This window comes from Andrena cerasifolii, chromosome 1 (assembly GCF_050908995.1).
Source record: "Andrena cerasifolii isolate SP2316 chromosome 1, iyAndCera1_principal, whole genome shotgun sequence".
In the NCBI taxonomy this organism is placed as follows: Eukaryota; Metazoa; Arthropoda; class Insecta; order Hymenoptera; family Andrenidae; genus Andrena; species Andrena cerasifolii.
Genome location: NC_135118.1, coordinates 27,417,421 through 27,445,389, shown reverse-complemented (window position 1 = coordinate 27,445,389; position 27,969 = coordinate 27,417,421). Strand labels below are relative to the sequence as shown.

The 27,969-nt window shown below is 44.9% G+C and overlaps 1 protein-coding gene across 3 annotated transcripts in view; it reads left to right on the top strand.

Annotated features, from left to right (window-relative positions):
- The window catches only part of LOC143374323 (uncharacterized), a 339,083-nt gene that overhangs the window by 258,120 nt on the left and 52,994 nt on the right, over window positions 1-27,969 (top strand). For all 3 annotated transcript variants that reach the window (XM_076822391.1, XM_076822383.1, XM_076822374.1), the window contains one exon: window positions 25,754-26,039. In XM_076822391.1, the coding sequence (XP_076678506.1) occupies window positions 25,814-26,039 (226 nt within the window). In that variant the 5' untranslated portion in view covers window positions 25,754-25,813. The remainder of the gene's footprint in view (window positions 1-25,753; window positions 26,040-27,969) is intronic.

Sequence of the window (27,969 nt, the reverse complement as noted above, 5' to 3'; positions counted from 1 at the left end):
TGTACCTCCGTGGAAGAATGGTCGCCGCCAGCTTTGTTCCAAATTTAAAGCGCGCCCTCGAGACCGCTCCCCATCAATTTCGCCGGCCGGTTGGACCTGGACTTTTCGTGTCGCCGGAATCCGTTTGACCGAGCTCCGTTCCGGAATTTCTGTCGGGCGAGCGCGACTAATGCGATCGCGCGACCCACGGAAACAGGGGTGTTTCGGCTCGTATAGGGGCGCGTGTGCGTGAGCTGGCAGCAGAGATTACGGCTGCTCGGAGAAATGCCTCGGCCGGAGGTGTTGGTCGCCGTCGAACAACGTGTTTACGGATTAAAATGTTGCACTCTCCCTGCGTCACTCCGTTGCCCGTCTCTTTCCGAGGATTATCAGAGTTTCGATGTTGTAGGCCGCTCCGAGGAGCTTCTTATAGCGTCTGTCGCGTCCACCGTGACAAACGTCCGATCTTTTTGGATCAGTCGCCGAAAACGCTTTCGGGGAAGCATCACCCGCGATCGACGGGAACGAGCGCCGCTGGATCGACCTTAAAACTGTCAGCGACGGAGTCACTCAAGATTAGGCAGGGAATTTCGCCGTGCGGGGGATGGAAAACGGAGGGATTCGTGTATTATGTGGAATGTTTCTGGAATTTTAATTGGTGTAAGATACGAAGGGGTTGACAGTTTGTTTAGCGAAACGTGGATCAGGTTAATAATAAGGATTGTATGTTTGGATTTTAGGTACTACTCAATTTAATACTAGAAGTACCAAACCAGTCAAAATGACTGGTTTTAAATCTGGCAATAAATTTACCATTTTTAAGTATGAAAAAAGTGTATTTTTAAGTAGAATAATATGTATAATATTATGTATACATTGAACAGTATAAAATAGTTAACAGTATACAAATTAAAAAAATTAAAGGAAGGTTTATTTTCCTAATAAATAAATTTACCATTTTTAAGTATGAAAAATTGTATTTTTTAGTAGAATAATATTATAATATTATGTATACATTTGTTAACAGTATAAAAATTAAAAAAAATTAAACGAAGGTTTATTTTCCTTGCATAACGTGTTTTATAAATAAACAGTCATTTTGACTACTTACTTAGTCTGGTAGAAATAGGTATATATTAATTTCAGTAGTTCTAAGTCGTGTTAATGGAAATAGATTCGATAAAATTCTGAACTGGAACTACGCAAAATCGAATCTAGAATGAAATAGGCGCTAGTGAGAATAAAAACTGGAATTAGAACTGGATTCTTCGGCAAGGTAAACCAACCAGTAATTGACCGCATACCAGTGAATGACCATTAGGCAAAGAAATGTGAATTATAAATTGATACATAATTATATGTTTATAAATGGAGTGTAGTTGCACTTTTAATATCCTATATTTTTAGTTACGCATATTAAGCAAACATTAATAAGTACAATTCTTATTAAAATTATGCAGTCATTTACTGGGCTTCTACACGTTTTGCATATTATAATTGTTTTGTTTTTTTTTAATTACGATAAGAATAAGTAATTATTTTTAAAGAAATTTCAAGAAAAATAAATTTAAATGCAATTTCAACAGTCGTTCTGTTGTTACACATAAATATATTCAAGTATTAATCTCAAAGATCCATAGATTCAACAATTCGGTCATTCACTGGTTGGTTCACCCTATACCGATTTTTCGGAGTAAGAGTAATAGCACAGCTCAAGATCCAGAAAACCGATCTTCAGTGAAACACACAGCGCTCAACATCCGAGCAGGTTGAGATTAATAAGAAACATTCTGTTGGAGCAAATAGAACAGAATAATTTTATAATCCACCAACACCTCCATCTTCGATCGAGCGAAGAATCAATCAAGAACCTTCGCAAGCTATTGGCCGATGCTCTCATCGAGCGCGATCGTTATCCTGGAACGCAAATCCTGTGGGCAAAGAGGGGGCGCAAATGCACGGTGCCTACGACGCGTTCCACCGTGGCGAAATTCGTAAGAATTTGATCGATTCCAGCTATCCCGAGAAGCGACGAGACAAAGGAGGCGCGCGCGGTAGGAAGCTGATCGCCGCGCCGGCCCGTTTCGTACGCCCGAGCCTCTGCTCCTCCACCTGACAGAGCCGCCACAGATTTATCACCGTGCCTACCCGAACCAGATATCATCTCGCCTCCGCCGTTTACGTGTCCCGTCATACGTAATCCCGCCGCTCCGACAGCTCATCTATTTATGTGGCATTTCTTTTCTCATTCCGCTTCCCTTCGTCCCTTTTCGTCCCTCTTCGTCCCTGTTTCTCTGGCACCGGCGCAGCACCCCCTGCCAGGTAGAGTCTTCGTTTCCCCCCCAGTGTCCCCTGTCCTCCTTGGGGCCCAAAGGGTCTGCGTGTGCCCAGAGAAAATTCGATTCACCACATTTCTGTCGACTCTCAACTCCTCTCCTTTACACACTCAGGGGAATCGGTTGCCTGCTTGAGATATCCTACTCCGAAGGTACTTCCTTGTATTGTGTGGCTGTAGGATATATTTTAGAGATGAAGGAACGATTGGATAGTTAATTTAATGGACAGAGAACGACAGCAACGTGGAATTTTTGGGGATTAAAAATTCATACGATTAGATCACTGCGTCGAATTTTTCTGAGCCTGCCAATTCACCGTTTCCGCTTCCGTCGCGCGCTACCATTACCGAAGTACGGCAGCTCACTTTCACCCGTTACAACAGCCCGCCGCGTCACCGACGACACGCGTTTCCGTTGGGCACCGTGATTTTTTAGGCAACCGAGCGGTTATTAAGCTAGTTTCTCCGAGTGGCTCGGCGCTTGTTGCCCGTTTTCTAATCTTGATCGAACACGAGTGTACCCGCGGGGAAAAAGGAGAAATATTACGTGGGCATTCGAAGTCGGACAAGCGAGCTGCGGCCGTGCATGTATCTCTGAAAGATCTGCTCGAATATGAAATATCGCGGGGTCCGTGGACGCAGCACCGTTGAAAATGCTGGTAGCCGTAACGTTCCAGAAGAACAGGTAGCGATAATGTTGGCGAAAATAGATGCAGCGAGAATCGCGGAGTGGATTTCGCAACGACGGTGGGCATTAAAAATAAGAAATTAGGGGCCGATGATTATTTCGGTGTCGTAAAACGCACGCCGCTTGGTAGTAGGGGACCATGAAGCGTGTTCCATGTGTCAATAAAGATTAGGAGTATCGTTATATGACGAATAACAGCGTCTCGGGACACTGGTCCGGTTAAACGTGTCTCTTGATGTCTCTTTTATGGCAGGATAGTCACCGTTGATGGGTTACAAGTCATTCGACGTGTACGCGTTTACCAAAATCCCAAATTAATGCGGGGGACCAACGAGTGGACGGTAGAGATGAAGTGGCGATGGTAACATTTTAATTGCTTATTGTAGACACCGTGTCTAATCGAAATATTGCGCTTTCAACCCTTTAACCCCGGCACCTAAGTATATCCCGTTAGGGTGTGTCAATTTTTTCAATGTTTCAATTTTAAAAACGACTAGTGGAGAAACGGTACCATTTCAGGTTTAAAATTAACCACTGCCTTTAAATTTTGGGTAATGCATTATTTACCTGTAGTTGGAATTTCATTTGAAATTATAGAAAAATACGAAAATTACTAAAATTATTAAAAAAAAAATTAATAATTGAGCTTATGAACCACAACAGAAGTAAACAAGATATCGCTTCTTTGGTGGACTTTGTTAAATAGCATTAAATTTACTACATAGATGACATATAGCTAGATCTGTTGCTAAAGTTACATATATTTTCATTTTGTAATAAATACACATTTCCATATATTTTCATGTGCATGTAATAAACACTAATTTCCACATATTTTTATTTTCATTTTCATGCTTTTATGTAAGCAAGAGTCACTTTAAGCAGTATATGAATATGTAGTTTGTAGTTAAATCTTATTTAATCTTCACTTTTTTCAACTGTGATTTGAAGTAGCTAAATCTCACTCAAATCAATTTCTGAAGATAATTTCAGATTCAGGATTAAAAACAGCATTACTTTGTCACTAGTGATTTAAATTTTTTTTTCCTCATGTCAAAATGCATAAAACAAATGAAGTTGCTAAACCTCACTCGAATCAATTTCTGAAGATAATTTCAGATTCAGAATTAAAAACAGCATTACTTTGTCACTAGCGATTTTAAATTTTTTTCCTCAGGTCAAAATGCATAAAACAAATGAAGTAGTTAAACCTCACTCGTATCAATTTCTGAAGATAATTTTAGATTCAGAATTAAAAACAGCATTACTTTGTCACTAGTCATTTTAAATTTTTTTTTCCTCAGGTCAAAATGCATAAAACAAATGAATATAGGGTTCAGGTAGATGCCTCTTTCTTCAATGAATAAAACTACTCTAAACATGTACTAATCTGGGGCAAACAGCGAATTGCGAATGCAAAGCAAATTGCACACAATGCTTCCCTATTTTCAGTTCTTTCACGATCGCATTTCCATCACAATTACAGTAGTTCTTAAAATCACAATATCCTAATAATGTTCAAATGAGGATAAACTATAATCGTAAAACTAAATTTTGAGAAAAGTCGATTCTTATTTTTCGCAAGAACTGCAAAATCTAGTGGAGGTAAAATATAAAATAATAATAAAAATAAAAATAATAAAATATGAATTTTATCAAAAATGGAATTAGTGGATATCTCTTGTACGCTTATATCATCTGAATTTTGCATGCTACACAGTGCTTACCGATTTCAAGCTTGGAAAAGACATTGAAGAAAGACAATGGGTATTAGTACCCTCGATTAAAAACGAGAAACAGCCGGAAAGCGGATGGAGCAGGACTCCACGTTTCCCTCCAGTTAGAAGGAAGCGGGGTATGAAAAATATGCGTCTCGATCTGCATATCGTTGTTAGGCGGCATCGGTTATCTCCCTCGTTTCCGCGAAATCTCTCGATTTCTTTTGAGGCAGAACTCCCGCGCCAGGAAAACGGCGCGGCGATCGAGAAATCGCGGACCAGTTTCGTGCCAGAGCGTCATTCCCGGGTTAAATCGCTTAATCGGACAAGGATCTCGGACGCTGGCGGCCGATACGCGCTGTCCCTCCCGTTTAGCATCACCGGATGCCGGCTGTCCGTCAGATTTCTGGCGATGAATCGCGGGATGATGCCTTCGGCGTCGCGCAAGATCTGACGGAGAGATACGGCCGGCTTGGCGGTGATAATCGAGCGAGCGAAACGTTTGCCAACCTGAAGAGCGTCGCTTGGAAATGGATATAGAGGGTGATCCTTTCGACGGGATCGATACGATCGTCCAGAAACTTGAGGACATCTTTGAGAATGCTTCTCGAGTCGTGCAGAGAGGGTTCGAAACTGTTGACAAGCCAAGGCTCACAAGGGAAGATCCGCAACCCGGAGATTCAAATAATTATGAAAGTTTGGGCATACTGTGTAGTAAGGCGCAGCGGAAAATGTAAATTTGAATTTTTAGTTGGCCTGGGTGCGGGATAGTTGTGTTTTGATTAACCAAACACAACGGTAAAGAAATTTTGGAAAAATAATCATGTCTTCAGGTTCCTTTTTCTCCTAAAGATGATTATATGATTATATATTATTCCAATAGATAAATAAATGCTGCAGTTCTTCTCACCGATTCTAACCTTAGCAACGGGACAGGCGGGTTGCTCGCAGATAGGCGCTAAAAACGGCTCCCTGTGCACCACTGCCATAAAGAATAAAGGCGGCACGACTCACTACTAATAGGTAGAAAAAATTGTTTTCATCGATTTACTTCTTTTTTCCCTGCACAAAGTATACCGTGTCTTATAGTTTGGTCGCATCAAATCTCGTACAAAATTAGAGATTTCTTACTAAGGATCTTTCCATCGCTGGCATCGATGTTACTGTGGAAGAAATGTATGTATTTTGGTTTATTCTTTATAGTACTAACGGTTATTCTAACAAAAATTTCACTCATATTAACATATTCCCACAAATTATGGGTGTCTTATAGTTTTGTCGCGGGGTGTACGTAGGTATTACCCAATTTTTTTTCTACCCAAATTCACTCCAAGGTGGTGAAATTAACCCCTAAAAATCCGGCCAATTTCCGATTTCGTGTTATAACTCGGGAAGTGTAAAAAAAAATTAACTCTTGTCAGAGAACTTTTTTTTCCATCTCTTACTGAGCTCTATCTATCTCTTTCTGAATTATAACACAGAATTGGAAAACAGCCGATTTTTTGGGGGTCAATTTCACCCCCTTACAGTGGATTTGAGTAGAAAAAAATTCGCATGATACCTACATATATCTATATACCCTCTACATATCCCCAAAGTTTCGTAAATTTTAAAATTCCGAGTTGGGTATCTCCCTTTATCAGTATTTTAAAAGTTTGCTTCGAAGAATAATAAGATTTAGGTGGCATAAGTAATCTCCACTTACCATGTTTAGAATTGGAGGAGCTCCAATCAGAAAAGTGGAATTCACAAAACTGTAGCCACACCGATTCCAAAGCCAAACTAATTTATAAATAACTCTAGAATTATCTTGGGGATACCTCGAGGCTTATTAATTACAATTCTCGACTTCATTTTTACTATCGTAAATCAAAAATATTTGTCCGATTAAGACGAAATACCATAGAATCTATAGACCACTCGAAATAAAGGCGCTATTATCATATCCCTACCGAGTTTCGCGGTAGCAGCCGAATGCAGCGGTGCGTAATATCGCTGCACGGGGACTTGCATTTCCAACGGCCGCTGAAACCCTCGCGGAGACAGGCGTGCTAAGTCGCGGGTACCGTAATCAACGTCAGGGAACGCGACTCGACAAACGATAATAGCCGCTCGAGCGGATCGAATCAACCGAAACGACGACTATTCACGAACATCTTATTTCCCGCGCGATACCAGAGACCAATAGGAGAAACCCGCGGACAGATCTGATTCACGGTTCCGCGTTGCCCGCGTAGGCGTGGCTGCGGCAGAGACCTTATGCGAACGATTTGCACGTGGAGCGCGCGCTGCGATCGCTGGCGCAGGTTCTAGGCGTAGGTAATTAACCCTTTAGCAGTCTAATTATGCTTCCATTACGTGTACCAGGTGTTAGTTGGAGGTGTAACTCGGCTTCTCGTTGACTCAGCCGCGTAACAAATCTACAGTCGCGGCTGGTAAATTATGGCTCATTGTTAACCCCCTTGCTACCGTTTGCCAATACTGTTCTGCGCATTCTTGAATATATTATACGTGCAGATAAGTATCTCTGTTGCTGAAATTTCGAAGCTTACCAATGCTATCTGAAACTCAAACGTCTACCACTTCTCTGCACCCCTTGGAGCATAGAGAAAGCTATTATACTACCACCGCATTCTTACGGCCAACAAGAAGACACGTTCATCCGCGCAGGACATGTTAATCTCGGGCAAGTGATCTCGAACAAGAAACTCTCCTTGTTCAATTAGCACACTCACACCCAAGCGCGAATCCCACACAGAACCATCAATCTCCCCTAGCAGATTCCTTTCAAATATTTGCATCGACGCAGCCACGCGCTGCGCGCTCTAAACATCCAGTCCAACGACCACGCGCATCGAACTAATTACAACCCGTTTATCTCCGCGGGATGGCTCGTCAGCCCTATCCAGTCTCTCCGCCGCGATCGCTCGCACTTCGATTCACCCGCCAGCCGCCATTACACCCCGCGACCGCAACACTGTAAACGGGCACGAACGACGGTGGTGTACCCATCCGGCGGGATCGCGGATAACGCGCGGGGAACAAGCCGAGCCGCGCTGCCCGGACCGCGACTGTTAAGCCGCGTATTCACCTGTGCATTCGCCCCGAATGTGCATTCGGCGCGCACCGATTTTTTGCTCGTCCGGTGTTCGGCGCGTGTTCGGGGCGCGGCGCGCATTCGGGCCGATCTGCTTGTTGGCGGTCCATCAAAGCGCGCATTCGGGTCCGAACAATACCATGAAATGGACGCCGCAAATTTCACTCAACCCCGAACGCGCGCCGAATGCGCGCCGATCGCGCGCTGAGCTCCGAACGGGCAAAAAATCGGTGCGCGCCGAATGCACATTCGGGGCGAATGCGCAGGTGAATACGCGGCTTTACGAGCGACGGCGCACTTTTATAAACTCCCTACTGCAGCGAGCATCGGGGCGCGATCGGGCCGTTAAAGTCGGAACACCGCGGAACCTCGCACGGGAGGCAGGCATTAAGAATCCGGTTCCCTCGATTCGCTGGACGATGATCGTTGGGCCCTGGGCATCGACGACGACAACGCCGCTGCTCGTTTAATAATGTCCCCGACACGAAATCGTAACTTTGTGCGGCGAGGTTGGTGGCGAGAGGCAGCAAACGCAGTGGAGGCAACGGGGGAGGGTGGCAGAGGGTGGCGAGAGGAGATGACGGTAAACGAGGGAAAGAGGAACCTGTTATTTCGGCGAGGCTCGAAGCCGAGGCGAGATTACACGCTGTCACACACCGTTCCTCGTCCGAGCCCTTTCGGCCGCACTCGCGTCTCTGCTCCAGCGATCCACGCTTTCTCTCTCCCTTTCTCCGCCGCGCCCGTTTAAGGGGGAGACGGAACGCGGACGGCTGGCCAGCATCCCGACGTCTTATTCGCGCGATTATCATCGCTCGTCGATTTGCGTTTCGTGGCCCCCCCTCTCCCCGATCACGCTGCTTACCGCTTAATGCGCGGCCGTCTCTCGTCTTTAACCGATCGCCCCGAGTGTCGTGTAACGTCCGCCTCGGAATAATTATATTTTTCTATACGAGACCCTCTGCGCCGCGTCCCCGGCCGACGTCGCTTTAATCGCGATCAACGCGCGTTATCGACGCCACGGACTGGTTCCTCGATCGCGACGAGTCGATGAACCTTGCCACCGACTATTAGCAATAAGAGGATCACGATGTAACCGTGGATATGACGAGTATACTGGGCTCTCTGTTGGAAAGCTTCTAGTAACAAATACCAGCTTGGAGAACCTCTGTAGGGGAGGCCGGGGTAAAGTGAGCGCGAAGTAGTTTGAAGTCGAGTAAAAATTTTCCCTTTTGATAAAAATGCGTGGAAATAGATTTATAATATAATTTAAGCATTGCTGTTGATGAATGGCGAATAGCGATACTTAAAGTAAACTTAGAGTATATTAAAATTGAGCTTGAATGAAATGATGCGAGTGGTATCACTTTGCCCCATGTATGGGGTGAGATGCAACAGAATAAGAACTTTAATTAAGGATATAGGTAAGTATTAGCCCCTTGCGCTGGAATGACATGTTTAGCACGGCAGCTTCTGGCTTTTTTGCAACGTGGTTGTCGAAAACTGTGATAGATTTTTTATTTTTTTGGGTTAGTTTCTGTTCCACCACGTCGCGTGGTTTTCTAGCCAGCTGACGGGTTAGGATATTGCGCACATCATTTACGGGACATTCCATGCGAACAAGGACAGATTTCGGAGTAAGTTTTCGTAGATTGCTGAAATTTGAATATGTTGTAATCTGTAGTGATATTTAAATACAGCTCAAAGGATTTTTCATAATTTTGAAAAATGACGATTTTACAGCTGTTTGAAGTTAAGTGCTAATTTTTTTTCAATACATTATAGCTATGGAAGTAGTAAACGGATGGGGATGAGCTTTACTGTGCTTATAGAGAAGACATTGCAGTTTTAAGAAAAAATTATTTCAGTTTAAAAAAAAAAATTGAACAATTTTTGTAATCAACAAAACAACAGTCTCTCTTTTCTCAATTTACTAGATAGATAGTTCAATATATTTACTTCATTCCATATGGTATACTATATACCATATGGTTGAATTTGTCTTGACAGTCGCTTTCATATTTGGTAATCAAATATATAGCATTCCACTTAAAAAAACTAAAAGTTACCGTCGATCCAAGGAAAATATTGCAAACACTAAAAATTGAGATACCGTATTATGTTGGATATGAAAAACAGTAAAAGTTTTCCTCTTTCAGCTTTTTTTTTCAAATACTTACCATTTTCGAGAATCTTGTATAAGAATATCAGGTATAGCCGCTTGGCCGCTGCGAGTACCGCGGTGCTGAGCGACGCAGCGTCAACTTTCGACAATTTTTACAGGGCCAATTTTAAAATGTCTATATTTTTGAAAATTTATTCACCAACAGAAAGGATAGAACTATATTCTCCTTTTTTTAGATTTTTAAAATCGCGCCCGATGTTAAAAACCTGCATTTGTTTAAAATAATTGCACAAAAATTGTTCAATTTTTTTTTTAAACTGAAATAATTTTTTCTTAAAACTGCAATGTCTTCTCTATTAGTTTATAAGCTTGTTTCAAACACGCAGAAAAAATTTGGAGTTAAAATAACACATTTACGACTCATTTACCCGAAAAGCTAATTGGAAAAGAAAACCAATCGTCAAAAATCTCTAAAAATTAATTTCTAATTTTTTAAATGAATTTCCCTTTTCCGATATCTGAATGTGCATAATTATCATTCTTACACTGCATACATTTATTACATCACCAAAATTTATAAATATATTCTATCGTTAAAGAACAAATTAAGGAAGCTCATTTCACTCCGAGGTTCACTTTACCCCGGTCTCCCCTATTTCTTCCGTACAGAGTTTCAGCTACGATCAGACGCGACGCGGTATGTCGCTATTACGAGCGACATACACGAAATTCCGTGTCGCTGTAGCGCAACAAATTACGATCGCAGCGACGCGAGGGATACCGATACACGAAACACGGTAGCGTTCCCAGCGACGACAGTCGTTATCGCCCCGTCATCGATTCTACGTTATTACCGTGTCGCTATTCCTATCCGGCGTGTTGCAAACGATAGCAATGTTTGTACAACGGGACACACCGCCGGGCCATACATCAACGTCGCGTTATTGTTTCACTCGCGGACGGTAGCGATAATTTCATCGGGCCGAAATCTTGATTAAGACCGCAGCGGGCGCAGCGTGGGCACAGAGGTGAAACCGTCGGGGCCATATTTCACAGATCAATTTCTCCGGGCTGAGGATCGCGCGGAGAGGGGGTGCAAACGGCGCCGATCGTTTCGCGAGGAGACTCTGCGCCGCTGAAAAATGACGTTTCGCTCTGCTAGCCACGGCACGTCAAGAAAACAGAGACAAGAGAGGGGGAGAGAGAGTGAAGCTGGGGTTTTAGAGGGAGATCGAAAGCAAACGGCAGTTGGTAGTTACATCGGTAGCTTTCTGGCCTGATTGTGACGTGATCGAGAACGGCGATCGGAAGTAGACGCGGTTTTTCTGGCCCCCTCGCGTGACACTGTGTCTTTCTCAGCCGTCCGGCGGCGGTTTCACGATGACGACGATGATATCGCGGCCCGCCGATCCGCATGAATACCGAAGAATCAATCACCGGGCCCGATCGATGTGGCCGATAGCTGGCCCCGCTGCCCGATCTAGATTTGCATCGGTGGACCGCGCCATTGAAATCATAATAATACGCCGATCCATTATTACGACCCCGCACCGACGGCATACAGATGTCGCTTAACGGTCAGCGTTATCCGACCAACGCTTTCGCGGTAATTGATCCATCGCTGCCGCTGTCGGACGATTATCGGGGTCGCTGGTCGCTGGCCGAACTCCCGGGGCAGTTTACAGGAATCGAGTAACTCTTCTATGTTGGCCTTTGCTGTTCGCGTCATCGGTGGTTGGCAAGTATTCTTCAGTCTTCTGTGGAAACCTTCTTCGATTTTAGAGCCCTGTCAATGAGATCCAGGGTTTGGAGTTTTGGCGCTCCTAGGCTGAGAAGCGTTTGCCGTCTTTCTCGCGAAATATCATCAAATATTTTAATTCACAAGGGTTGAGGCAATTTTAAAATTAATTCAATATGACAACTCAGATATGAGTTATTGCTAATTCGCTGCATGAAAAATAGTGAATTGTTTTTGAAGTTGACTCAAGCCTCTGTGTTTAAAGTTTTCCGCTCCCTAAAATTTGTCGCACCCCAAAATTTATCCGTCCTCAAAATTTGACGCTCCCCAAAATTTTTCGCTCCCCAAAAATTTTCCGTTCCCCAAAATTTTCCGCTCCCTAAAATTTTTGCTCCCAAAAAATTTTCCACTCCCCAAAATTTGTCGCACCCCAAAATTTATCCGTCCTCAAAATTTGTTATTCCTTGAAGTTTGATGCTCCCCAAAATTTGACGCTCCCCTAAATTTTTCGCTCCCAAAAATTTTCCGTTCCCCAAAATTTTCCGCTCCCTAAAATTTTTGCTCCCAAAAAATTTTCCACTCCCCAAAATTTGTCGGTCCCTGAAATTTGATGCTCCCCAAAAATTTGTCGCTCCCTGAAATTTGATACTCCCCAAAATTTGCCGTTCCTCAAAATTTTCTACTCCCCAAAATTTGTCGCTTTCCAAAATTTTTCCCCAAATATACGCTTCCCAAAATTTGTCGCTCCCAAAAACTTTCCGCTCCCCAAAATTTGCTCTAGGGTGCATCCTGCTTACAATATACACAAATCCACCCCTGATAAGATCAGTCATGATTTACTATCTGTCACTGATTAGATATTAGATAGATAGTGAGTTTCCAAATTTAAGTAAACAGAACTTGTAGACTGATTGGGACATTTGCATTTTCATTTACTCAGCTGTTAGAAATCGGAGTCCCGGCGCGCCAAATCGAACGAGAATATTTTTTTCCTTATCGAAGTTGTCCGAAACGACTCCAACTAGACAAGCCGCCGACAAATCTATATTCCATCGATATCTGCCGTTCGACGCGTCGATGGAAATTTATTCCAGTAATGAACTCAAGTAGAACACCCGGTACAAAATACCACCGTGGGGCATGCGATCCGAAAAGGTGGCGCGTGGACCGGTTCGAAACCACATTCCCCCGTTGACAGAAGTGCCGAATCATTCGGAGCTGTTCCACTGTCAACGTCGGAACAGAGAATTTTTATCGGCGGAGGATTCGGTCAGCGCGGCTACCCGTTGCCCGGCGATACTCTGATATCTTACGCTCAATTAAGCGATCATTGTGGTCCACTGAATGCCCCGTTTCTTCGAGTTTCTAAGAGAGATCGTTAAAGGAACGTCACATCCACCGGTGAACCTATACCGATCATACGAAGTAACGACGATGCGCTGGTGATTGAGCCAATGTTATCTCAGAAAGATGACAGTCGCAAGGGTGCATGACAGGAGCATTGTAAGCGCATCCTTTAACGCGTTGCTTCATTGCAACACAATGTTGCATTTCGTAATAGCGCTTCCTGTATTCCCAGAGTGCATCCTAATTGAGAACTTCATCGTGCGACGTTCCCGGAGATTCATTTAGACCGTAGACTTTAGCCTAATGGCTCTTAATAGTCTCTGCAATTACCTCGTCGAGATTCGCGCAGATTCCAGAATGAAATTAAATGTGAGAATACGCGTATCCGTTTGCAGTCATCGGCCGCAGAAACGGAAACGTCAAATCGCAAGCGGCGTGGATGACTGCTCGTCAAAACGAAGCGAACGGCGCGCGGAGGGCTGCTTGAAAGAGGGTTACGACGAAGATAAATAGGGAGCTCTTGGTCTCCTTCCGCAATTAAGCGAGATTTACGCGAACCCCTTGAACTCGGCGCTCGGCGGTGCCTGTAGACGCGGGAAAAAGATGGGCCGTAATCCGCGCGGAGCTTCGGGACCGTTCGATTCAGGCCCATCTTTAAATTCATAGGCGCATTAGTTTGCTGTCTTACGGGGGACCTCTGGAGGACGCGCGGCGTCGGGAATTACTTTGATAGCTGGGTGGTGGTTCCTATTTCACGTTACGATCGTCCAACGGTGGCGATCCGGCGCGTACCGCGTGAATAAACAGCCTATGGTGGCGTATGGTAATCGCTACTCGGATTCCTCACCGCGGGTCGCTGGATCATTGCGTTTCCTAGCAATAAATTGTCCGGCCGAAGCTCCGCGTGATACGTACAAGCTTCCAGCGGACGGTGCGCTTTGTATCTTCTAATCTATGGATCCAACGCGGTAAAAATCCGAATGGTCGGACACGTACGCGCGTGTGTATCCCGCATTCCGACAAAATTTCCCATGCGTGCGCACGCAGCGCCTAATCGTTTCCGCGATGTCCCAGAATCCACCGTCGCTGGCTAGTAAATCATCTATCAGCGGAGTTAGCTGGATACCCAATCACCTTCTACTCGGGGAACGATCTTGCGAGGTTCGAAATAATTGTGGATAGCGAGGCAAGAGGGGGTCGCGAAGGTGGACTCGGCGAGTTTATCGCGGCTCGAACGCGAAATGTAACGCTTCCACCCAGCAATCTCTGATTTCCTCGGCCCGGCCAGATGATACGGTCAGCAGGCAATCAGCCACCGACCTTACGCGCCCGTCCGGTTCGTTCCAGTCGTTCAGGGACGTCCGCGTCTCGTCGCCTGCTTCGCTCGTCATAGCGGGCCTCTGCGTCGTAGGGTATAATCACCGGGAGGGGTCGTCTGGTATTGCAAACGTGCTGGCGTGTCACGCGAGCTGGCCGAGTTAGCGCCGTTTCAAGCGAGACGGGGAAGGTACCAGGTGGAAGAAGAGGGACTGTGCAAACGTAGGGGGTTGGAGAGGGTAAAGGGAGTAAGTACGTAGTTCAGGGTTGACCAAAGTGTTGGAAGAAAACATGGGCCATCGTGTTCGGACGGAGAGACGAGATGAAGTAAAGTAGACGAACCAAAATACCTAAAGGAAACGATGGTAGAGGACACTCGAGTTTTCCTTAAGCTTAAAATACTAAAACTTTATTTATTTATTTATTTATATATTTATTTATTACGGGACAAGCCCGATTTGTACAATAAAGAAAAACAGTGGCGTACGTACAAGAACTAGAAAAAATAAAAAGAAGAAAAAACTAAGTAAAGTTAAGTACTGCCCCTATCTTAATCTATGACAATTTTGTGCAGATTGCTTTTGAACGTTTGCAATGATCCCCCGAAAAAATTGATGCGGTCTGAGTAGGAATTGGCAACGCCGACGATCCGATTTACAGGATCGCGAGCACCAAACTTAGATTTGGTGCTTGAACAATAAAAGGGTGTTCTTCCTTTTAAGTTTCTGGATGGTGCATAGAGGGAGATATTCCGCAAAAGGGCGGGACAGTCGATGCAACCATTAACAATCTTGAATAAAAAACATAGATCGGCAATTCGCCTACGCTCCGATAACGTAGATAGGTTCAGGGACGCAAGAATTTGGTCATAATTGGTTAGCAGTGACTCTATAGTGTTTAGAGAAGTCTAATGTTGGAGATAAGTGAACTCCCAGATCCTTAATTTCATCGGTTACTGCTAACTCAGTTTTGCCAAGCATATATGGGTGAAGAATTGGGTTAGTGCAGCGCGATGATCTCATAACATAACATTTGGCGAGGTTCAGGCCCATCCTATTCTTTTGACACCAGTCCTCAAAATTATTGATGTCTGATTGCAAATTAAGAGGATCTTGATAATAGGATATCTTGCTGAATATTTTAAGGTCATCCGCATATAGGAGGAACCTACTTTAAGTTGGTTTACACCGCTGGATCCTAAGCATCGTGAAATGACAAAGGATCGCGTTCACTATTTAGAACTTACTTAGGGTAGTAGTAAGATTGTTGGACCACGAAGTCCTAAGAGAGTTGCCTGGAGTTGGGATCGCTCATCTTCCCTGCTAAACGAAAATAAAATAAAATAAAATAAAATAGGGTAGTAGTGTGATATGAATGATCGCTAACTGTCGAACCCGAAGCTAACGGTCAGAGCTGAACGATGGAACTGAAGGGGGTGATAGACAACGAGGGACGACGCAAGGTTGGAGCAGGAGTGTCCAGGAGGAGACCGTGACGAGAGAAACCGCAGGTTCTCCCGCGGTGCAGGGTCTCCAGGTTTCGCAGCGAACGCGAACGGGCGGTATAATATCGTGCCGGGCGGGGCGGGAGGGAGGCAGAGGGCAGGATAGCTGGTGAAAGAAGGCGAGGAGGGAGAGAAAGGAAGAGATCTCTTTCCTGGTGGATGCGAAGAGAGGGTGGGGGCAAGGTGGATCGCGGATTGAGTCATTATGCTCGCTCGGAGGAGACCACAGGCCTTGATGCCGGGAACGGCTGCCATCGGCTCGTGAAAGGAAACCGACCGGATGATTCAACGTATACAGACGGACAAAGTAGTCGCGGTGCTTACTACACGCTGCACTCATCCTTTCCACGTCCCTATTCTTCTTCGTCTCCTTCATCGCCAGCCTCTCTTCCTATTCCTCTCGACTCCCGTCCCGCCCTCCCTTCCTTCGATCGTTCATAGGCCGCGCGGCGGAACTGGTTATAGCGCGTTCATCAACTTCGACTGCAGCGCGGAGGCTGGGGAAGAACGAGCGACGAGATCCTCTCTCGATCGCGTTGGCTAATCCTCCTGGTCGGTCGTCCGCGTTTCTGCGCAATTCATCGCTTCCTGCTCCTTTTCGCCGACATTGATGAAACGGCAAAAGTCGTTACCGAGGAAATCCATCGGCTTCAGTTAACACTAACAAGGGGACATAGGGTGAATCCGGGAGACTCGGTTCGGCCGGAGAGTTGGTCGAACTATAAGTAAACTTCAATAATAATTATATTTCTTAATTTGTAGGAAATACAAATTCTGATTTATCCGTATTTTCGGTTCGGCTGTGAAGTATAAGAAAATAAATTCCCATGAAAATAGATGAAGATTTACAAGAATTATTAACAAAAAATAATAAATTTTATGTATTATTTAAACAAATGCACTTTTTGAAAATCTGGCGAGTCAGTCATATTTCACATACAAAGACACAAAATTCGTCCATTGACACTATTCCCCTATCTCTAATAGTTCTCGAGATATTCCACAAAAATGATTTTTCACCCTTAACTTTGACCGCAGTTTTCACCCCCCAAATATGAAAACGAGGAAAAATAAAAAAAAACACGCGTTTCTTATTTTTCGGTCCTCTATAACATATCCATAAATGAAAATGATCGGAGGCGGACACCTAAAATACTGTCCTTGTTAGATCTGATTTACTTATTGAGTCGACAACTAGGCGACACAGAAAACCACGACGATTATAAAACTAGAGAAATGTTAAATTTGACAGGAAATAACTAACTTCGCCCCCAACTTCGGTTAGCAGCAATAGACGCTCCTCTGTCTCGTATCTTTCTCTCTCAAGCGGGACACAAAGCGCTCGATCCATTCACGCGGCAAGAGGGAGATGGTGCGATGAGGTCAAGCTATTCTGTATCCGTGACGACGACACTACACGCGCCTGTAGCACAATATTATGACATCGGGTGAGAGCCCATCGACGAGTTCTGCAAGCGACGCCATTACGGGACTAAGCCGCCACTGGATTTTATCTCGGCCCCCAAGCCGGTGTAAGCCAAACGAGCTGACAAGTCGTCGATTCGATAAAGAAAGGAAGATCGAGAGTGGAGGCGACAAATACAAACGAACGGGCGAAACCGCAGGTACCACGGCCGAGGAGCCGAAAAATCCTGGCCCGGAGCCACGCGATCGATTACCTGGCCCACGGAGAGGCCGTCCAGGAATCTTTTGACAAGTCACTTTGCTCGACTCCGGGCAACCTTCTTTCGCGGAATCGCTCCCATCGCTCTGAAACGATACCAATCTTGCTAACATATTGTCCAGCCCACGGAGACACGGTGAAATGCATATTTTCGGTGGATCGCGTGTCCATGCGCTCCCGGGTCCTTTCCTTTCCATTCCTCCATCTTTGTCTCCCGCTGGAGGCGCGAAGGGAGCCGCGGACGTCCCGCGGAGTCTTAAAATTAAAAGAATTATCCTAACCGACATAAAGTCACCCGAGATCCCCCGAAAGCTTCTCGTTAAACAGCTTCGGCGAAAGACAAGGGACGCGGTGGAACGAACACGTTCGTGGCCGAAGATTGACGCGGTCGTAACGGTGAGGAACGCGGCGAAGGGGAAAAAAGCGGCCGGCTGAAACGCGTGCGAAAGACTTCATTAACTCTGCTTAATGCGAGGGAGTTGCGTGGCGCTACGTGCATCGAGGCACGCGTGGGGCCGTGCATGCGAACAGCAGGGGACCGCAATTTGCAGTGTAATTTGCAGAGGACTTCGTATTTTCACGGGCATCGCGGGGCAGTCCGCTCGCGATTCTCCAAACTGTATATCATTATAACACGTGGAACGAGTTATACTCTCCTTTTCTTGCTTGGCCAAGAAATGGTGAGCGCGAGCAGAACGATCCTCCAGTCACCACCACGGATCCAAGTTTCATTTAGCAAGAGCACAGGAAAAGTCGAGAAACCACTGTGCGCCCAGAATAACAAAAGGCACCGCTGTACCAAAATGCCGGCGTCGGAGAGCGCGCGACGCGCAGAGACCAGGGAGACTTCGATGCCCGCACCAGACGGACCAAGCCGTAGCGGGACGTGTCTCCGTAGCTAGCGGCAATTAAGCCGAATCGGTACTCGTCGCAGGGACGAGAGAAGGAGGGGTAGCATGTCACGACCGCGTTTCGTGCCTTTCCGGGCATCGGAATTGAAGAATTTACGAGGCTCGCCGACCGAGCATTTGCCTTTCCACCGCGCCTTCCCTTAACCCTCCCCTGGGGCTCTCCCGTATCTCTCCAGCAGCCGCGGTGCCAGCCTCTCCCTCGCGTACCGCCGAATTTCGTCGGCCCGAGCCACGTCCAGCCTCTCTCGTCTCGTTTCGTCCATCCGTCCGTCCATCCATTCGTCCCGTTGCCAGCCGCGGATTCAATGTCCATGCAAAGTAAACGGCGGCCCCGGGAATGGCTGTCAATTATCCGTTATATACGGCCCTGGCCCTCGAACCCATTCTTAACGACCCCTTAAACCTGGTCCAGCCCCCTCCTCCTCCTCCTCCTCCTCCTCCCTGGCCAAGCATCGCGCCGAAAACTCGGGGCCACGAAGGAGCTCCTCAACGACGACGACGACACGGGACGAAATTGAAGAGGAGGCAGCAGCGACCGGCTGCGAGAACCAGGGCAGAGAGGCCCAGGCGGTTTCCGGGAATCGTTTGGTATTCCAGCGCTACCGCCGTTCGCGGCACCTTCCTCCTTCAAGCCGCGGACAGATTCCTGCTGGTCGTCGTCGTCGTCTTCGTCGGCGCGGACGGCGCGGCGCACAGGGGCCCCCTGATCGCTTCTCTCTATACCAAGGGCGCCGCGAAGTGTGTCAGAATTGCAAATGGACAGCGCGGCAGTCGACGAAACACAGGGACCAGCGGGCCGGCAAGAGGGCGCGAATTCCACCGTGTAATTCTCTCTAAGATGGATTCGAGTCGGGAGCGTGGAATTTCACCGTCAGGGCGGAGGAGAGGAGTTTCGGGCGACGCGGAGCGTCCGAGCGGACAGTGGGAAAGGCTCGTCGTGATTCTAAGGGGACGCGCTCCTTTGTCCCGTAGAAAAAGAACGCTTCCTCTTCTACATAGCTCCTGTTGTTTTGTGGAGAAGAAATCTTCAGCGTTTCAGGTGTCTGACGTTTCCGCTGGGGCGTGGAATATTCTGTATTCTTGAGTCTGACGGTTGTCTTCCGTATTACGTGTCTCAAGTGCTGATAGACGTTTCTAAAGTTAGTGCATGAAAGATGGAGGTTTGAGTATTTCTTTGGCTGCACTGAGCTTCATTATTTTCAGCTGGTTAACATGAGGCGTTGTTGCAAGTAATTTAAAGACCTAATTTGATGTCTGTGGCGGAATCACAGAGGATAACAAAGGCTAACGAATCTCTTAACGACTGAGTGGTCGCTCTTTTTATTTTTAACTGAGAACGACCGAGTCGTTCGAAGGGAACGTTGGGTTTTACAGGTACGAAGCATCACCCCCTCGCTCGTAAACGCCAACGCCTCGTAATTATAACGATACGTTCCGTTCGAAGGTAACGAGCATCGCGGGACATGATCGAAAAGCCATGCTTCGCAACTTTAGAGCTTTCGAGAGCTTATTAGGTACGGTAATAACGGTGGAACGCAAATCAATCACTCTTCCGCGCTTTTTTTTTTAGTGAATTCGTTGACTGACGCGTGTCAGTGGTCGTACAGTAATTGTAGAAACTTTGATCTTTCTTGTGAAAACTCCATATGCGTACAGTGACTCGCATTAATATTCGGACAATTTTTAAAATCGCATAACTTTTTTAGAATTGGTCCAAACAACTTGAGTTTTTTTGAGAAGCTAGAAGGATTAGTTTGCTAACTGACGCGTTTCGTCGTTTTGAAAAAAAAATGTATTTGGTTGGAATAGCGAAAAGAATAGTAAAGGTCGATTTTTAAACTTTTTTTTTGCGAGCTTGTAATGAAAATTCAAAAATCCCGTTTGTAGATTGATGATTCTCAGCACTCATTTATTTTAATACAGTTACATTGCCATATATTATTAATGATGTGACACTGATTTTTCCTAAATTAAAGGAAGGAAATATTTACCTTACCTTATATAAGGGCGTGGAGGGTCGCGGGTTGTTTGAATATTATAATAGGGGATCGTGGCTTAGAAAAGGTTAGGAAACACTGCTGTAATCGCAAATTCGGAATATTAAATTATTTTCACTTACCGAATTGGAGTTCGTCTATAAACTTCGGGGTGCTTGCAGATTCCACCGAGAGTTTGGTTAGGAATTGGACAGCCTCGACTTTCTTATTCTTCCTTCTCCTCGTGGCAGAAATTATCCACGATAATGTTGATTTCTTGAGGTAGCTAGATTTTAAACGAAGTTTGTGTTGTAAGAGAAATTACAGAAGCACGTCGAATTTTCTAATAGCTTGAAATAAACGAGACCGTGTCGCGTGTGAAGATGGCTGACGTCGATGTTCGATTCTTTCACGTTGCATCTACTAATTTATAGGGCGTTTTGAAACTGCAATTGAGGGGCTCAGTGGAAAACAGGCACATGCTACGATTTTATGATTTTAGGGGAAAGCAAGCTGAAGGCAAAATTGATTTTATAGGAAATGCGTAGGAAGTAAATTGTAATTATTTTAAACGGTACTTGAATTAGACGATAAATAACAACTATTATCAAATTTTTGCTGAGCAATTATTTTTTCAAGGTCGTGTGTTTTTTAGGTAATTTTCTATTACGCATTTGTTTTCTGTTAGCGCGCAGAAAATGTAATATGATTCTACCTAGAGACACTATAGTGTCTCTAATTCTACCCGGTAACATGCACATGCCATTAGCGACATTATAATGGTTTAATTACATCACTAAGTGGTTGTAATAACCCCTACACTCCTACTTTATTAGAACCCTTACGATCTTGAATACACATATCTACCCCAATTTTTTTCGTTCAAATAAAGTTAAATAAAGTTTAAAAAAACTAACCTAATCATTATAAACAATAATAAAATAATGATATAAAATAAGTTAAATATTAAATACACAATTATTATACAAATTATTATCTATAACTTAATTTATATATTTTAAACTCTTAATTCAATACACAATTTTGCCAAGATATCTGCTAATATAAATTAATAGGTTGTGGAATTGCACTATATTGCAGAAACGAATTAATGGTACAAAGAAACGAAAATTTAAGCATACGTGACATGTGCCTGTTTTCCACTGGACTCCTAACCCAAACTTAACCGAGTAAATAGAATAAACTGATAAGAAGCTTTCTCCTAAATAAAAAATTTCCCCCAAACTCGTTACAATGAACCTGCGCAAAGCCACCAGGCCACTAAAACGTCAGCCGACTGAAAACGCCAAAGACCCTCCCTCTCGCCGCATCCGAGGCGGTTTTCCACGCCAGCGCCTCGAGGGAAGTGTTCCCAGCGCGTGAATAACAATCAAAATTCCTCCGGAGTTCTTCCAACGAACGGGTTCCGTCGGCGACACGTCAAGCCGGAGGTTTCTCTTTTTTACGACGACGCGATTGAAAGCGCCTGAAGCGTGGAATTCGCGATGATTCGTCGGTGCCGCGTCGCCGCGCGGATAATGGCTTATTAACAAAGCGTTGCCAAGTCGCGCGAGGAAGTGACAGAGCGGTCGCAGGCCGGGATGGAGCGAGAGGGAAAGAAGGTCCAAGGAAGACGAGATGAAAGAGAGAGAGAAGCACGAAGCCAGGAGTCCAGTCACGGGTTTCGTCGACGCCTTCGAGAAAAGGGTCTTGACACAACGGGGCTTTAATTACGCCGATATCACGGTAATTAAGCCGATCAATGCGTGCCATTGTGCGGCGACCGCGGGGCCCCATCGGCTCTTAAGGCCCCATCCATAATCACGGCCATGGACCCCCTTCATTCGACACAAAAGCCACCCCGTCCCCTCGTGGGACACCGGGATATGCCCTACCTGCATCGCGGCCATCCTTAACTCCTTTTTGTGGAGGAACCACGACAATGGACGAGCGAAAATTGACACGTTCTGGTGCGCCGTGAATCGATTCGTTTAATTGAAACTCCAAAGTGTTCGCCGGCCATACAGCACGCGGACAAATTCCTGCCGCAGCAGAAAGAAGGATGGTTCTTGTATGAGTGCGATTTTAATTCAAAAGTAATTGATTTTAAATGCCTGCTGAGCAATGCGAACGCTGTTACGCTTGCATAACTTCAGCTACAAACTGAACACACGCTGCTTCTTAGAATCCTCTTGTCTGAAGTAGGAGGGTTCTCTGCTACTGGGCTTCCTAGACGATCATCCTCGTGCGCTTCGGGGACGACGACCCCAATTTATGACGAGCTTAATCAATTCTCAAACAAATGCACTCTGCGTTAGGGGGAATCGTGTGTGAAACGCGTAGCTCCCGGCGCCTGGGCGAGCAGCAATACCAGAAAATCGCTCAAAATCGCCGGTCCCTCCCTGATGCACGCTCGCTGAGAGGTTCTGAACATACACTGGCCCGACAATGTTGCATCAATCGGATGGGATCGCGTTGTAATCATCCGCATGATGCATTCTCCATAATACGCGTGCAGATGTGCATTATCGAATGAGCTCCTCGAGGCTGTTACTGCTGATAGAATTCAGGACTTCTGGCAGTGGGCGGTGTCCTTTTGGAAAATGCCTCCGAACATGAGGAATCACTTAACCAGAATTGCTGGTCGTTAGTTTACGAAGAGTCTGCAGATGCAGGTAGTTTGTAACATCAGTTATGTTATTAACGATTCCTTTGGACTACTACATGAAACACATCATCTCAGACATAGTATCAATGCCTTCTCAAATCTACCTGTAATGCTACCCACGCGTTTAAGTAACTCTCTCCAAGAAGAAGCTGTACACCCAGAAGCCTTAATGTTACGCATTCCAGCGGCTCGATGTCTATAATCGAAGGAATCAACGTGAAAGATCTCCGGGACGCTCCACAATCGCATCATCATCCCGTGACTGCATCTCGATGCAACGTAACTACGGGATAGAGCTCTAGCTGGAAACGGAGGGAACGTTTCCGAAGGCGCAGCGTCATTGTTCTTTTGTGCGCTGCCCCAATTACAAGAGACGCCTTCAAGGACGCGCTCCGAGAGCTGACTTATTCAGCCGATGATGAGCTCACGAACGCTTTGTCACTGTTTATCGAGGTTTAGCCCGCCTGTAAAACCCCTGAACGCTGAGAGGGCCCAGGAGGAAGAAGGATTTGTTTGCGACCGCCCGCACAGTTTTTCACTGTTTGTCGTAGGAGTTAGGACAACGGAGTCCTCCCCACAAAGTGCCGCTCCGCTCTGCGGCCGCCTCGCGGTCTGCTCGAAGAACGAAATGAGTCGAACGGTACACTTTTTAGCCTTGCCCATTATTTGCACCGGCATTTTACGAAACATGGGCGGAAGACGATCGTCAGCCTGTCCATCCTGATCGTTCTTCCTGTCTTTCGGAACGGATATGTACTTCCACCTGGGGAAGAGTTGAGTTTCCGTGGTCGATCCATTAACTGTGTTTGTTGGGGATTCTTTGGATACTCGAAGCTCTTTGAAACTTGCTCTTATTGAGGAATTCTTGCAGGCGATGATTTTGCGGTGTATGATTGAAAATCGGGTACAGTTTGGGGTTGATTAGTAGGTTTATCTCATAGCCACTTTCGAGTACTAGACTTGGAGGAGGATTGATCAAAGGTCTGAGCAGATCAAGGTGTCAGGACAATTTTGTAGGGTGAAAGAATTATTTGAATTCAAAGACTTGTCTAGTAATTCGACCAGCAGAAGAGTAGTCGGAAATTTAATTCAACACATGGTGGGTCTGGGCAGTGGCGTACTCAGGATTTAATCTTGGGGGAGCCGAGTTGAAGGGATACAAATATTTTTAATGCAAATTCAATGAAATTCAGCGGGTGATTATGAAAATTTATTTAACCCGGCGGGAGGCGCACCCCATATTGTAACACAGGTTGTCGCTACCGGGTGAAAAATACCCAAAATTGAAACGTAAAAAATCACGGTTTCAGAATATTTCTTTTAACTTTGTAATTTTTATGTTAAAGTAGGTACAGTGTTTTAAGGATCAAACAAAATTTATGAAATATTTTAAAATCTTTATTAAAGTTCTTCAAAAAATTGTAACAAAAACTCAAACAGTCTTCATATTTTCGCAACTAGCGCCTCTGTGGTAAAGTTTACCCAGTAGCGCCTCTCGCCGAGTTAAGGGGAAACGTACACTTAAGGGTGCTCTCCGGTCAAAACGCTTGAAAAATATGCGATTTTCATGAATTAAACAAAAAGAAACTGAACGACATTCAGTAGCAAAGCTTTTTGGACATTATTACTACATATTTGTAGAGCAAACGAAGAAAATTATTGTTTGAATTGTATCAATTTTTGCATTAGATATACAGCATTCATTGTATCACTGTAGAAATTAGAGCTCTTGACGGGCGCCATCAGAACTCGTGATAGGATCGTCTGAATTAAAAAAACTAAATATATTCTTAAAATATATATAAATGGTTATATCGCCTTATCCGTCTTCATTGCAAACACACAATCCGGCGATTTTTAGCACACGTTTAAACACAATGTTGCAAAAAAGCAGTTTTTCTACGCATAAATCTGTCCATAAAAAAAAAATGGGCGATCCAAAATTACTCTTCGCAGATAAGGCGAAAGTGAGTCCAATTATGAATAGAATGCCGTAAGAGTTTTTGAAATCGGTACATAATTAAGCTTTTTACAGTGGCGCTCGTCAAGACCTCTAACTTCTACAGTGGTACAATATTATGCTGTATATCTAAGGCAAAAATTGATAAAATTCAAACAATAATTTTTTCGTTTATTCTTCAAATATGAAGTAATAAATTCCAAAAAGCATTTTTACTGTATGTCGTTCAGTTTCTTTTTCTGAATTCATGAAAGTCGCGTATTTGTCAAGCGTTTTGACCGGAGGGTATCCTTATGTAGGAGGCGAAAAAGTAGAATGGATTTAAAGATTTTTTTCCATTAACATTATATACATTAGAGAGGTCATACTTTTATGCATAAAATGTGAAATTATCATTAAAAAAATCGGAGAAGGAGCTGCGTAGTAGCCGTTTCTATGCACCGGTTATCCTCACTGTTTTTCATCTGAAACAAAAAAGGAAAAATTATTCTTAAAGTAAACAAAAGAGACTACTAAGTATCTACTTGTGGTAGGCAATTTTAATTTGTTCAATTCTACGCAAAGAAGAATTTGATCACAGAAGTCGACTTCAAGTCCCATAGCCCGAGGCTCTCTTTTTCGCCTACAATTGAATAGCACTAGCTTCGCGTTAGCTTTTCAAAGTCTCAGCAGAAGCTTAAATACATTAATCACAATTTCCACGTTACAGGTGACGGCTGCCAGTACGAGCACGCCAACCACCAACACCGTTCATCCCAGTGCTAACGACATGGACTGGTTCGCCGGCGTTGCGGAAGAAGAGCTGCTGTATTACACGGGCGTCGGCAACGACGTCGACTCCCTTTGGGCTGTGATAGGAAGCTTCGTGCCACCGCCGCCTAGGCCACCTTATTTACCCGAGGAGGGTGTCACCACCGACGGACTCACCACCTGTGATTTGTGCTCGTGGGCGTGGAGGAACGACAGGCATTCCTTCTCCCTCGACGGTACTCTCGGTAAGTGTTTTACCACTGCACAGTGATTTCCTCACTGAAAGCCTCCGCGTCGACCTCAACGCCTGCACCACCTTTAAACGTTTTCAATCCTCGGCCAAAGTATTCGCGCGTGATCGCTCAAATACGCCAAGAATCCAGCCAAGCAAACAGTGGCGGATTTAAGAAAAAAAGCCTAGGTGGCAAACGTTCTAGGACACCCTGTGTACCTCACAGAATTACAAATAAATCAAAATTGTTGGAAGCAACAAAACAAATATAGTGCTTCGATAAAATCATAATTTTTTTGGAAAATGGGACCCTAGGGGCCTTCTGAGCAGGGCCCAGGTGGCAAGTGTTCATCTGCTCGAACGAATCAACGAATGAAATTTCCCTTCATCCCCCAATTAAGACTCCTTGTAAGAGTATTTTCATTCAACGACAAATCTTGAAAAGGTGACGTTCTTCTGTGTCTCCTATGTGTCCCGTCGCTCTAGTCACCACTTCAGTACTAGTGCTCTCTCGAAAAGGGCTGTGAAACTGTTGCTGCTCGCGGGCTTAGGGACAGCGTTATTCCTTCTGTACATACTCGAGTATTTGTTGCGTGTTTGCTCGTCAAACAGCTTTCCTGGCCCAGTGGGATACTCTTCAGAGGATGTTTCCATCTGGAGTAGAAGTGGACGCGAGGTCCATTGTGCTGGGCTGCTTCAAACAGCTCTCTCGCTCTCCCCCTCTCTGCCGACAGTGTGAACGGACCGGCGACTCGTAAATTTTTCTTACACCACGCGTGATTGTGTGTGTTTTAGAAATTTCCGTCGGAAATTGCAGCCTGCTCCGCGCGCGCAACCCCGCCGCATTTTTGCCAACGGTTTATTACGCGATGTAACGATGTACAACAACTGAGAAAATGATGCCTATTATCGGGCGCGCGGCGTTCCATCCGGCGCGGATCTCGTTCTTCCCTTTTTACACACGAAAAGGGGCTAGCGATTTCATTACGACGGGACCGTGGAAGTCGGTGGTTAGGCAGCTGCGGATACAGTCGCCGCGCTGCGAACCGAGCCTTGCTATTAGGGGGGGCAAACGAGATGAGCATCCCGCGCGTCAGCCCATTAGGATTTAATGACGGGTAATAGGACGTCGAGACACGTATGTATCTCTAAAGCAAACATTAAGCAACGGAAAGGTGACCATCCAGGCGCGGACGGGCTGACGAAACGATCGATCGTTGCCTGCCTAGTTGCGCCCTTTGGGAACGGAATGTGTATTCGCGTGCGACGAGCAACGTCGTCGCGATGCACGCGTCGTTGCATAGAAACGTTCTGCTTCTTGAAGCTGATGATGCTGTCGTGACCCATGGGACGGATTGGTTGGTGCTTGAAAGGGACGGGAATCGCGCGAGGTGTAGTAGGGTAGATCGGGAGCGGTCTGGGTTAGGAATTGAGCTTGCCCTCCAGATTCTTAGATTTTCAAATTTTTAATTTTATTGTTTACTTTTAAGCATTGCGACAAATTAGAGTATATATTGAACTATATCAATTAACTGAAATTAAATTATTAAGATTTGACCACCCCTAGGGAATGGAAAATAAACCTTTAGGGAATAAATTAAATTTGTGAAAATCCAGGAACCCACTTGCCCCTCAGAAACCAGATTCTTAGATTTTTAAATTTTTAATTTTATTGTTTAGTTTTAAGCATTGCGACAAATTAGAGTATATATTGAACTATATCAATTAACTGAAATTAAATTATTAAGATTTGACCACCCCTAGGGAATGGAAAATAAAACTTTAGGGAATAAATTAAATTTGTGAAAATCCAGGAACCCACTTGCCCTCCAGAAACCAGATTCTTAGATTTTCAAATTTTTAATTTTATTGTTTACTTTTAAGCATCGCAAGAAATTAGAGTATATATTGAACTATATCAATTAACTGAAATTAATTTATTA